We start from the raw sequence: 14,049 nt of genomic DNA, 5'->3' as shown, positions 1-14,049 counted from the left end.
CAACAATGTCCTGTTCTCATCCTTACAATAAAAGATGTAAGCTGTGTCCCATGAAGGACCCCGCTTCTGGCCCATGAAGGACCCCGCTTCTGGCCCATGAAAGAACCAGGTTTTCATCCTGGCACCAAGTATGTTGCAAGCTAAATCATTGTAGGGCAGTTAACCATCAACTATGTCCTGTTCTCCGCAACCTAACAATAAAATATGTAAACTGTGGCCCATGAAGGACCCGGCTTCAGGCCCATAAAGGACCTCGCTTCTGGCACATAGAGGACCCCGCTTCTGGCCTATGAAGGAACCAGGTTTTCGCCCCCAGCACAAAGTATGATGCAAGCTAAACCATTATGGGGCAGTTAACCAACCACAACGTCCTCTTTGCCTCACCCTGACAATAAAAGATGTAATCTGTTCCCCATGAAGGACCCGGCTACTAGCCCATAAAGGACCCGCCTACTGGCCCATAAAGGGCCCGGCTACTGGCCCATTAAAGAACCAGGTCGCACTCCAGCAACAACTACATGCAAGCTAAACCATTGTGGGGCAGTTAACAACCACCAACATCCTCTTCACCTCACCCTGACAAGAAAAGATGTAATCTGTTCCCATGAAGGACCCCGCTTCTGGCCCATAAAGGACCCCGCTTCTGGCCCATAAAGGACCCGGTTACTGGCCCATAAAGGACCCCGCTTCTGGCCCATAAAGAACCCAACTTCTGGCCCATGAAAGAACCAGGTTGCACTCCAGCACCAAGTAGATGCAAGCTACACAATTGAAGGGTAGTTAACCACCAACAATGTCCTGTTCTCATCCTCACAATAAAAGATGTAAGCTGCGCCCCATGAATGACCCCATTTCTGGCCAATAAAGGACCCCGCTTCTGGCCCATAAAGGACCCCGCTACTGGCCTATGAAGGAAGTGGGTTTTTGCCCCAGCACCAAGTATGATGCAAGCTAATCCATTGTGGGGCAGTTATCCACCAACAACATCCTCTTTGCCTCACCCTGACAATAAAAGATGTAAGCTGGGGCCCATGAAGGACCCTGCTTCTGCCCATAAAGGACCCGGCTACTGGCCCATATAGGACCCCATTTCTTGCCCATGAAAGAACCAGGTTGCACTCCAACATCAAGTGGATGCAAGTGAAACAATTGTAGGGAAGTTAACCACCAACAATGTCCTGTTCTCCTCATCCTGACAATAAAAGATGTAAGCTGTCCCCCATGAAGGACTCCACTTCTGGCCCATGAAGGACCTCACTTCTGGCCAATTAAGGAACCAGGTTTTCGCCCCAGCACCAAGTATGATGCAAGCTAAACCATTGTGGGGCACTTAACCACCACCAACATCCTCTTTGCCTCACCTTGACAAGGAAAGATGTAATCTGTTCCCCATGAAGGACCCCGCTTCTGCCCCATGAAGGACCCCGCTTCTGGCCCATAAAGGACCCCGCTTCTGGCCCATAAAGGACCCCGCTTCTGGCCCATAAAGGACCCCGCTTCTGGCCTATGAAGGAACCAGGATTACGCTCCAGCACCAAGTATGATGCAAACTAAAGCATTGTGGGGCAGTTAGCCACCAACAATGTCCTCTTTTCCTCACCCTGCGAAGAAACTATGTACGCTTTGGCCCATGAAGGAACCAGCTTCTGGACCATGAAGTAACCAGCTTCTGGACCATGAAGGAATCAGATCATCACCCCAGAACCAATTATTAAGCTGTGACCCATGAAGGACCCCGCTTCTGGCCCATGAAGGACCCCGCTTCTGGCCCATAAAGGACCCCGCTTCTGGCCCATAAAGGACCCCGCTTCTGGCCCATAAAGGACCCCGCTTCTGGCCCATAAAAAAACCAGGTTTTCACTCCAGTACCAGATCTTATGCAAGCAAAACCATTGTGGGGCAGTTAACTAAGAACAATGTCCTGTTCTCCTCACCCTGACAATAAAAGATGTAAACTGTGCCCCATGAAGTACCCCGCTTCTGGCCCATGAAGGATCCTGTTTCTGGCTTATGAAAGAACCAGGTTTTCGCTCCAGCACCAAGTATGATGCACGCTAAACCATTGTGGGGCAGATAATCACCAACAATGTCCTGTGCTTCACACCCTGACAATAAAAGATGTAAACTGTTCCCCATGAAAGACCCCGCTTTTGGACCATAAAGGACCCTGCTTCTGGACCATAAAGAACCCTGCTTCTGGACCACAAAGGACTCCGCTTCTGTCCTATGAAGGAACCAGGTTTTTGCCCCAGCACCCACTATAATGCAAGCTAAACCATTGTAGGACAATTATCCACCAACAGACTCCTCTTTGCCTCACCCTGATAATGAAATATGTAAGCTGCGCCCCATGAAGGACCCCGCTTGTGGCCCATAAGGGAACCCACTTCTGGCCCATAAAGGACCCCACTTCTGGCCTATGGAGGAACCAGGATTACGCTCCAGCACCAAGTATGATGCAAGCTAAAGTATTGTGAGGCAGTTAGCCACCAACAACGTCCTCTTTTCCTCACCCTGCCAAGATACTATGTACGCTTTGGCCCATGAAGGAACCGGCTTCTGGCCTATAAAGCAACCAGCTTCTGGACCATGAAGGCATCAGATCATCACCCCAGAACCAATTATGATGTAAGCTACACCATTGTGGGGCAGTTAACCACCACCAACGTCCACTTCGCCTCACCATGACAATAAAAGATGTAATCTGTGACCCATGAAGGACCCCACTTCTGGTCCATATAAGACCCCACTTCTGGCCCATTAATGAGCCTTCTTCTGGCACATAAAGGGCCCCATGTCTGACCCACAAAGGAACCTCATTTTCACCCAAAAACAACTATGATGCAAGCTAAACCATCATTAACTACAACAAAAACAACAGTATGTCATCGTCATATAAATCAACTATAAATATAACAATTACAATAACATCAACAACATCATTGTCAACATCATTGTCAAGGCAGCGTATAGATAAGCTATAATAATAATAATAATAATATCAACAACAACAACAACAACTCCTCAACTCACCAGCTTCAGCATCCTGGCCACCGTGGCGGGTGCAGCTTTTCCGAGAAGATCGACGTGACTGCATCAGCAGCAGCAGCAGCAACATCATCAACATCAACATCACATCATCGTTATAGTCATCAACATTGTCATGAACATCATCATCAACAGCAACAACACATCATTGTCATCCTCAACATCATCATCATCAACTAAAACACATCATGATCATCATCGTCATCGATATAATCAATATCAATATCAATGTCAAGGCAGGGTATAAATAAACTATAATATCCTCAACAACAACATTGACAACTACAAGAAGATCAATATCATCACCAACAACACCAACAACACCATCAACATCAAGGCGGGGCATAAATAAACTATAATAATAGCATCATCAACAACAACAACATTAGCATCAATATCATCAAGATAAATAAACTAAATCAATAATAATAATACAATCATCAACTCAACTTTGCAGGCTCACCCTCATCCAGCAGGGCGGCGGGTGCAGCTTCTCCGAGAAGATCGTCATAGTCATCATCAATAACAGCATCAACAACATCAATATGAGCATCAACATCAACATCAACAACATCAACATATCATCGTGATCATCATTATCATCGTCATTGTCATAGTTGCCAATATTGCAATCAACATCAACATAACAAGACGGCATCTTCATCGGCAACCTTAACATCAACATCAACAATTGAAACAATAACATCCTCAACAAAAACATTAACAATGCATCACCGTCATCGTCAACATCAACATCAACAACAACATCCTCAACAAAATCATCATCAGCAACATGTCACCGTCATCGACATCAACATGAGCATCAACATCAACAACATCAAGGCAGGGCAACAACAACACATCATCATCATCGTCGTCGTCGTCATCGTCATCGTCATAGCTGTCGATATCCAGATAATCTGTTTCATCCAGGAATCTCTGGAGCTGGGAGGCCACTACACGCTCTATTACCTTGCTCAGAAATTGAATGTTGGACACTGGCCGATAATTATCCATTATAGAGGGATCCAGGAAGGGCTTTTTCAGCAAACTCCTTACAACAGCCTCTTTAGGCACATCGGAACTCTGCTTTGTTGTAGGGAGGCATTAACCACTCCCCTCATCCACTCTGCTAATCCCCCTGTGGCACATTTAATGAGCCAGGAGGAGCAAGGGTCTAGCATACATGTGGTTTCTCTCACCTCTCCAAGGATCCTCTCCCTGACAATAAAAGATGTAAGCTGTGGCCCATGAAGGACCCCACGTGTGGCTCATGATGGACCTCACATATAGCCTGTGAAGGCACTCACCCAGACAATAACAGTTGTAAGCTGTGCCCCATGAAGGACCCCGCTTCTGGCGCATAAAAGACTCTGCTTCTGTCTTTGAAGGAACACGGTCTTTGCCACAGCACCAAGTATGATGCAAGCTAAACCAGTGTGGGGCAGTTAGCCATGAACAATGTTCTCTTCACCTCACCCTGACAATGAAATATGTTAGCTGTGAGCCATGAAGGACCCCACTTCTGGCTCATAAAGGATCCCGTTTCTGGCCTATGAAGGAACCAGGTTTTCGCTCCAGCACCAAGTATGATCCAAGCTAAATCATTGTGGAGAAGTTAACCAACAACAACCTTCCGTTCTCCTTATCCTCACAATAAAAGATATAAGCTGTAGCCCATGAAGGGAACCGCTTCTGGCCCATAAGGGACCCCACTTCTAGCCCATAAAAGACACAACTTCTGGCCCATGAAGCACCCCTCTTCTGGCACATGAAGAACCACTCTTCTAGCCCATAAAGGAACCAGGTTTTCACCCCAGCACCAAGTATGAACCATTGTGAGGCAGTTAACCACAAATAACATCCTGTTCTCTTCACCTTGACAATAAAAGATGTAAGCTGTGTCCCATTAAGGACTCTTCTTCTGGCCCATGAAGGACCCCACTTCTGGCCCATTAAGGAACCAGGTTTTTGCCCTAGCACCAAGTATGATGCAAGCTAAACCATTGTGGGGCAGTTAGCCACCAATAACGTCCTGTTCTCCTCACCCTGACAAAAGATTTCAGCTGTATAACATTAAGGACACCCCTTTCGTGCTATGAAGGACCCCACTTCTGGACCATAATGGAACCAGGTTTTCACCCCAACAACAAGTATGATGCAAGCTAAACCATTGTGGGGCAGTTAGCCACCAACAATGTCCCCTTTGCCTCACCCTGACAATAAAAGATGTAAGCTGTGCTCCATGAAGGACCCTGCATCCGGCCCATAGAGCACCCTGCTTCCGGCCCATAAAGGACTCCGCTTCTGGCCCATAAAGGAACCAGGTTTTCACCCCAGCACCAAGTATGATGCAAGCTGAACCATTTTGGGGCAGACAGCCACCACCAACGTCCTGTTCTCCTGACCCTGACAATAAAAGAGGAAAGCTATGGCCCATAAACTACCCCGCTTCTGGCCCATAAAGGACCCCGCTTCTGGACAATAAAGGACTGCACTTCTGGACATTAAAGGACCATGCTTCTGGCATATGAAGGAACCAGGTCTTTGCCCCAGCACCAAGTATGATGAAAGCTTAACCATTGTGGGGCACTTAGTCACCAACCATGTCCTCTTCGCCTCACCCTGACAATAAAAGATGTAAGCTGTGGCCCATGAAGGACTCTGCTTCTGGCCCATAAAGGACCCTGCTTCTGGCCCATAAAGGACCTCGCTTCTGGCCCATAATGGAGCCCGCTTCTGGCCCATAAAGGACCCCGCTTCTGGCCCATAAAGGACCCCACTTCTGGCCCAAAAAGGACCCTGCTTCTGGCCCAAAAAGGACCCAGGTTTTTGCCCCAGCACCAAGTATGATGCAAGCTGAACCATTGTGAGGCAGTTATCCACCAACAAACTCCTCTTTGCCTCACCCTGACAATAAAAGATGTAAGCTGTGCCCCATTGAGGACCCTGCTTCTGGCCCATAAATGACCCCACTTCTATCCCATAAAGGAACCTGGTTTTCACCCCAAACAACTATGATGGAAGCTAAACCATTATGAGGCAGTTAGCCAACAACAACATCCTCTTCTCCTCTCCCTGACAATAAAAGATGGAAGCTGTGGCCTATGAAGGACCCCACCTCTGGCCCGTGAAGGACTCCTATTCTGGGCCATGAAGGAACCTGGCTTTCACCCGAAAATGAGTATGATGCAAGCTAAACCATCATCAACTACAACAAAAACAAGAAGACGTCATCATCATATAAATCAACTGTAAAAATAACAATTATAATAACATCAACAACATCATCATCAACATCATCAAGGCAGTGCATAGATAAACTATAATAATGATAATAGTAATAAATAACTCAACTCACCAGCTTCAGCAACCTGACCACCGTGGGGGGTGCAGCTTCTCTGAGAAGATCTACGTGACTGTAGGAGCAGCAGCAACAACTTCATCAACATCACATCATTGTCATAGTCATCAACATTGTGATCAACATAATTAACATCAACAACACGTCATTGTCATCGTCATCATCAACATCAACAACATCCTCAACATCATCATCAGCAGCAGCACATCATCATCATCATCATTGACATCATCATCAATATCAACATCAATATCAAGGCGGGGTATAAATAAACTATAATAATAATAGCAACAGCATCAGCATCATCATCATTGACAACAACAGTATCAATATCATCAAGATAAATTAAGTATAACAATAATAATAATAACATCATCAACTCACCTTTGCAGGCTCGCCCTCATCCAGCAGGCCGGTGGGTGCAGCTTCTCCAAGATCGTCATTGTCATCATCAATAACAGCATCAACAACACCGACATCATCAACATCAACAACAACACTTGATTGTGATCATTATCGTCATTGTCATAGTCATCAATATTGCCATCAACATCAACATGAACATCAACACGTCATCGTCATTGTCAACATCAACATCATCAACATCAACAACAACATCCGAAACAATAACATCCTCAAGAAAAACATCATCATCACCACCACCATCAACAACAACACATCACCATTATCGTCAACATCAACATCAACATCATCACGAACAACACCATCAACATCAAGGCGGGGCATAAATAAACTATACTAATAGCATCATCATCAACATCATCATCATCATTGACAACAACAACCTTAGCATCAATATCATCAAGATAAACTATAACAATTATAATTATAACATCATCAACTCATCTTTGCAGGCTCGCCCTCATCCAGCAGGGCGGCAGGTGCAGCTTCTCCGAGAAGATCATCATCATCATCATCATCAACAACAACATCAACATGAGCATCAACATCGACATCGACATCAACAAGAACACATCATCATCGTCATTATCATCATCATTGGCATAGTACTCAACATTGCCGTCAACATCAACATCTACAACATGTCATCGTCAACTTCAACATCAACATCTGAAACAATAACATCCTCAACAAAAACTTCATCATCATCAATGACTCATCACCATCGTCATCTTCAACATCAACAACAGTAACAACATCCTCAACAAAATCATCATCATCATCAACAACACGTCACCATCATTGACATCAGCATCAACATGAGCATCGACATCAACAACATCAAGGTGGGGCAACAACAACATGTCATCGTCATTATCATAGTCGTCGATATCCCAATAATCCGTTTCATCCAGGAATCTCTGGAGTTGGGAGACCACCACACGCTCTATTACCTTGCTCAGAAATTGAATGTTGGACACTGGCCGATAATTATCCATTATAGAGGGATCCAGGGAGGGCTTTTTCAGCAATGTCCTTACAACAGCCTCCTTTAGGCACATTGGAATTCTGCTTTGTTGTAGGGAGGCATTAAACACTCCCCTCACCCACTCGGCTAGTCCCCCTGTGGCACTTTTAATGAGCCAGGAGGGGCAAGGGTCTAGCATACATGTGGTGGCTCTCACCTCTCCAAGGATCCTGTCCACAGCCTTGGGTTGTACAAATTGAAAAGAATCCATTATTATTGGGCAAGCAGAAGCAAGACCTACATCCCCTGAGACTGTATCAACAATAGTGTCCAAGTAGGAACGAATCAGAACAAAGAGCCATGCAAATTATTGACAGTGGGCTGTTGAGTAATCTGGATTACCCTCTCGAGGTCCAGAATGTAAAAGACCCCTGACCACTCAAAACAGCTCTGCTGGACGGCTCCCTGCATACGCAATGGTCGCAGAAAAGAATAATTTCTTTGCTGCCCACACTGCCACGGAGTAGGCCTTCAGATAGGCTCTAGCCCATGTTCGGTCAGACTCGCTCCAAGTCTTCCACCAATGTCACTCTAGTCCCTGTCTTATATGTTTCATCATCGCCAGCCCCTGCCAGGGGGCTGGTTTGGCTCCACTCTGTAAGAGGGGACACTCAAGAGCGATCGTGTCCACCGGCCTGGCCAACAACATCATCAACATCATCAACATCAAGATCAACATCAACCCACTCACCAGCTTCAGCATCCTGGCCGCCATCACCATTGTAGGTACACCGTGGATCGCACTCATCCAGCAGGGTGGCAGGTGCAGTTTCTCCAAGAAGATCTACGTGGCTGCATCAACAACAACAACATCATCATCATCAACATCATAGTATTGTGGCAAATCCAGAAGTGCAGGGTCCCCTCATGATAGTCATGCCACGGCCCCTTGCTTGCTTGCTCTCGGTCATCATCTCCACACTCCTCAGTCCTTCCCATGTGTGCCTTCTCCCACAACAACAAAAGTCCCTAGAAGCCAATCAGCATGGAAAGGGAGTGTGTTAGTTACTGAGAAGAGTCTTCTCAGTGCCTCTCTTACCTCCTTTCACTCCGATTGTCTTCAATCAGCAGGAAAGAACAAGGAAGCATGTTAGAAGATTCTTCTCAATGGCTAACACACTTCCCTTTCATGCTGAATGGCTTGTAGGATGCTGAAGAGATAGGGACCCTGCTCCCAAAAAAGTATGGGGTCTAAGACCCCCTGAGGCTCCATATGAATACATCCCTGGTCTTCAGTATATGACAAAAGCTGTACAGTGAAGGTGCCAGACGCATCTCTACATGGAGAGAATTGCACAACTTAGGGCCTGCCACAAAGAATGCCCTTTCCTGGGTCACCACCAGCCAAACATCTGAGGGTGATGGAACTACCAAGAGGGCCACTTCTGCCAATCTCAACACCCTAGAGGATCTGTAGGGAAGGAGATAGGCCTCAAATATCTGAAAGACCAAGGCCCTGTTCACACGTTACAGTCAACGAGTGTAAAGTCTGTGTACCCGGGTACACAAGGGCCCTGTTTACACGTTACAGTCAATGAGTGTACAGTCTGTGTACCTGGGTACACAAGTAGTTGGGCTGTACACTTGTACAGTTATTCACATGTAACATTCAACGAGTGTACAGTCTGTTATATACACATTTGCTGCCAGGGAAAGAAAATGGCTTCAATGACACTTATTAAATGCGCCATTGAAGCAATTCCCTTTTACTGGCAACAAGGTAAGGCATGCTGGGTCTCTTATACTTCCTGAAACTGTATCCTGTCAAGGGGTACATTCAATAGAAAGAGTTTTGGCAGAAACAGGAATGTAGTTTTACTCTTTTCACTTTTCCTGCAGGTTCTTAAGTTTTTAAAATCAAAACACCAGCTTCTATAACTCTTATAATTATAGTTGTTAAAATATTGTAATTACATAATGGCCTCTCTTTTTTTCTAACAGAATTGATAGGGTTATTTGATGTAGGCATTCACAGCAGAACCTATACATGTCTACTCAGAAGTAAGTGTTATTGCATTCAATGACACTTACTCCTAGGTAAATCTGTATGACTGCAGCCCTTAATGTATTGCATGCTAATATATACATGTTTTATGGGAGGAACTGGAACAAAAAGTAACCTGATTAAAATATTATTTGAACTGAACTGATTCTCCAAACTTGTGCCACCTGCTTTCTTCTGAGAATATTATATTATATTATATTATATTATATTATATTATATTATATTATATTATATTATATTATATTATATTATATTATATTATATTATATTATATTATATTATATTATATTATATAGTACTAATTTTAATTTGAAATTCTGGATATTAAGCAGTATGAAAATACAGAAATGATCTAATATGCAAGGTTGTTCTCATGACATGTAATTAGTTTTAAAATATTTTAATACTGTATTTTAAATTTTATAACCTGCCCTGGGACCTAAAGGTGAAGGGCAGGTAAATAATAATAATACACAAGGGGAAGGGTGTTTGTACAACAGGGATTTTCAACACTTCTTCCCACTTTCATGTACTGTATCTCTTGAAAACTTTTCTTGAGGATAGGGAACATTCAGGAAAGCTATGGGCTGTGGTACAGTGGGTGGGAGAGAACTGCTGCTGTGGAAAGTAGCACTGGATTATTTTACTTTATTTTTATGATTTTTCAGTGGAAATATTTGCAGCTCAGTAGCAAAAAGTTGTCAATAACAACTCTTTTAATTATTTATGTCACAATCTTTAGCTTTTAGATACACCTTACAGTATGACTGGGCAGAAAATAGATAGGGATCTACTGGAAGACCTCTGGGTTTGAATTAGATCAGTGAGGATTTTTTACTTCAGATTGTTTAGCAATGGCAACAATAACATGAATTGCTCCCCCTTCCAAATTTTATAGTGCCAGAATGATTAGAGATTGTGGGTGGGAGTTTTGTGAATTACTTTATGTATGGAGGGTAAGTTCAGTTTTGGTACTCAAAACAAATTGCATTCAAAGAACTTTACAAACATACTCATAGAAATCCATCCATGGTAGGTTTATGTTAAAATGGCATTCTTACCACAGCTCCAGCCAGCATGGCTAATAATCAGGGTGATGGCAGCTGTAGTCCAACATTTATTATTATTATTTTATTAAGTTTATATCCCATCTTTTCTCCAAGGACCTCAAGGTGGCTTAAAAACCTGATTCTCCTCCCCATTTTATCCTCACAACAGCCCTATGAGGTAGATTATGCTGAGACATTGACTGGCCCAAGGTGAGCCAGTGAGCTTCATGGCTATGTGGGAATTTGAACTCTAGTCTCCCAGGTCCCAGTTTGATATTCTAACCACTACACCACACACCACACCATTTATGGATTTGCTCATCTTCCTGCAGCCCTCACTTTTCCTGCTAAGGCATCATGCACCAAACCTAGACATGCCTCAAGATTAAATGCAAGAAAATGGAACCCTCCTCTATAATCTGCTCTCTATTCCATCTCCATCATATAGCTTTGGATGTATGTGATGATCTGGAAGGGTGAGGGTAGCAGAGTGATGAACATATTCATAAATGGTATCTTCTAAATTTTTGAGCATACGTTAGAAGTATGACATTGCACCTATGAGTATGCTGGTTTTGGATTTTTTGTTTTTAAAGGGTTTCACCTTGGCAGTTATTTCATTGTAAGCTGCAAACCAGGCTACAATATTTCTGTAAGGTAGGGCACAGTATCCACACAAATGGCTTACACAAGTAAATTCTATTTAATTAAATGGGTCTTATACGGTATACCCAGATAAGAGGGGTTAAGGACTGCAACCTTAGTGAGTTTTTAGCAATGCACATTAAAAGCATCAGTAACCCCTGTTAAGCTTTCAGTTAGGACCAGCCACAAAATCCTATGCTAAATGCACAATTCTGTGCATGTCTACTTAGAAGTAAGCCCCACTATGTTCAATGTGTTTTACTCCTAGGTAAGTAAACACAGGATTGTTAGGTACATTTTCAAACCTGTACACACAAAGGAATAAATTGCATTGTAATCTGTGGGATTAACATCTGAGTAAATATGCTTATAGATTGCACCATAAAGAAAATGAAGATATGTGGAAAGAAGCAAGATTTTTATGAAGTTTTCCCAAAGATTATGCTACTTATCATTGGACAACCACTGGCTATATTTCTTTCTCCTGGTCTTCAGGAAGAAATGTGAAGTGCATTCTTACCTTAATCCTATGCAAGTTTATTCAAAAGTACCACTGAGTTGAGTTCAATGAAATTTGCTTACAACTGATTGTGTATGATTGCAGCCATATTCTGGTTTGTCCTACTATGATTTTTCATATTGCTTTGTGCCTTATTAAATTGTTTAAACAATAATTATTGTTTTATTATTTTAATTTGAATTTTTTAAAGGTTAACTAGCAACGTCTTGTTTTCTACAAAGGAAAAGGATTTGAAAGCAAAAATATTATTTAAACACCAAAATCAGTATGTTCCAGCTCACCTTCAATTAATATTCTGAATTAACAGTAGTATAAAACACAACTTCCATGTGGCTGTTTATGTTATCATTCAAAATGCATGTTTTCATAACCCAGACAATGTATATGAATAGCAGCTGGATATCTTCACAACCTGTGATGAGAGAAAAAAAAAGAGAAGGCTTTCATTCATTGTGCAATGGACTTTGCCTCTGCAGCTATAAGGTGAGCAGGGGGCTGAAATAATTTTGGATTTATTTATTTGGGCATCAGTTCTACATATAAGATGTGTGGTCAAATGTATCCCTATTTGTTTGTTCTTCATGTGACTGAGTCAATTCATTGTTGTGTATACCTCTCATACATCATGTAAATGAGCAAAACACATCTGGGCACATTTTTAAAAGTCTGAAACCAAACCACCTCTTTATCTCACTTACCATTAGCTCAACCATAAACTAGTTGATCAACAAAGGTAGTTTGAATGATGGTATGTGTGGGAGTACACATGGGGGAAGTTCTTCCAAAAGTAACTTGTAAATGCTCTATGGATTCCTTGCATTTCACGATCAATAGCTGCCTTTGTTCTGAGAATGGGTGGAAGATCACTATAGTCCTCATGGATGGACTGAACACTTCTAGGGTATACCTCAAGTATTTCACCTTTGGTTTGGCAAATATTGTGGAGAATGCAGCATGCCACAATAACATCTGACATCAAATCTTCCACATTCAGTACTGACTGTAAACATTGCCATCTGGCTTTGAGCCTGCCAAAAGCATGCTCAACAGGCATCCTGCAATGGCTAATGTAATTCACTATTAGGCAAAAAACCTTGCGGTTTAAGAATGTACCTATAGCCCACAGATATTTCTACCAAACTTTAAAAAGCAGGGAAATTGGGCAGCTATAGTGAATACACCAGGGGAGCAGGAGACCTGAACTCCTCTCTGAGATATTGTACTGCCCTACAAAGTTGTCAAAATGCAAACACAATTTGGGTTGGTCTTTCACAGTCCAATCCACTTCCTGTGTAGCTTGGAAGAATTTGGTAACATGTGCCTCTGAGCATATGGTGAGTGGTGGCAACACCTGCCATCTCCAAAGATGGAGAATTATATTTTTGTATGTTTGCTGGTGTTCTTCTTACTTTGCTTCTTTCCTGTGTTACTAATGTTTCTACACAGAATCTAAACTAGAAAATTTTATTTACCTCATTATTCATCCTAGAAATCTGTGTCAAATTTTTATTAATTTCAAAGCCTTTTTATTGGTCAATGTCATATGATGGTGAAGATAGCTTTTTTAGTTTCAAACTGGAGGTTATGGTCTATTTCTGTTTTGGGTGCATTAACAGTTGGACCTGAAACTGCAGTTTAATGAAAAATCAGACTGATTACAATATGCTGCTACTTTAGCAATGACTCTAGTTGTTGGAAAAAAGAGGATGCATGTTTTCAGCCTGCTATGTTTAAACCACTTTATTTAAGGCAAGGTGTTCACAATCAATTAAAAACATATAGCACACCTAGAATTTTGCTAGAATATATTTCACCTCCCACTGTTTTATCTTGTGCAAATTGAGACACTTCTGAGGTCCACTGGAGACTATTTTGCAGAAGTCAGTGTCATTATTCCACAATTACGTTTGGAGTTTTTTTAGTATAAATTTTGGAAAGGCAGAGAGGAGGACAGGGATGGGAGCAGGC

The 14,049-nt window shown here is 42.7% G+C and overlaps 1 protein-coding gene across 1 annotated transcript in view; it reads right to left on the bottom strand.

The window, feature by feature from the left end:
* Positions 1 to 8,473: 8,473 nt before the first annotated feature.
* Positions 8,474 to 14,049, bottom strand: part of LOC133386062 (uncharacterized) — a 45,823-nt gene continuing 40,247 nt past the window's right edge. Inside the window, exon 4 of the mRNA XM_061629686.1 lies at positions 8,474 to 8,654. Within this exon, the coding sequence (XP_061485670.1) occupies positions 8,474 to 8,654 (181 nt within the window). The remainder of the gene's footprint in view (positions 8,655 to 14,049) is intronic.

The sequence above is a fragment of the Rhineura floridana genome, chromosome 5, assembly GCF_030035675.1.
Source record: "Rhineura floridana isolate rRhiFlo1 chromosome 5, rRhiFlo1.hap2, whole genome shotgun sequence".
Taxonomy (NCBI): Eukaryota; Metazoa; Chordata; class Lepidosauria; order Squamata; family Rhineuridae; genus Rhineura; species Rhineura floridana.
The sequence above is the reverse complement of the archived record's forward strand: the minus strand, read 5'-3'. Positions and strand labels throughout refer to the sequence as shown.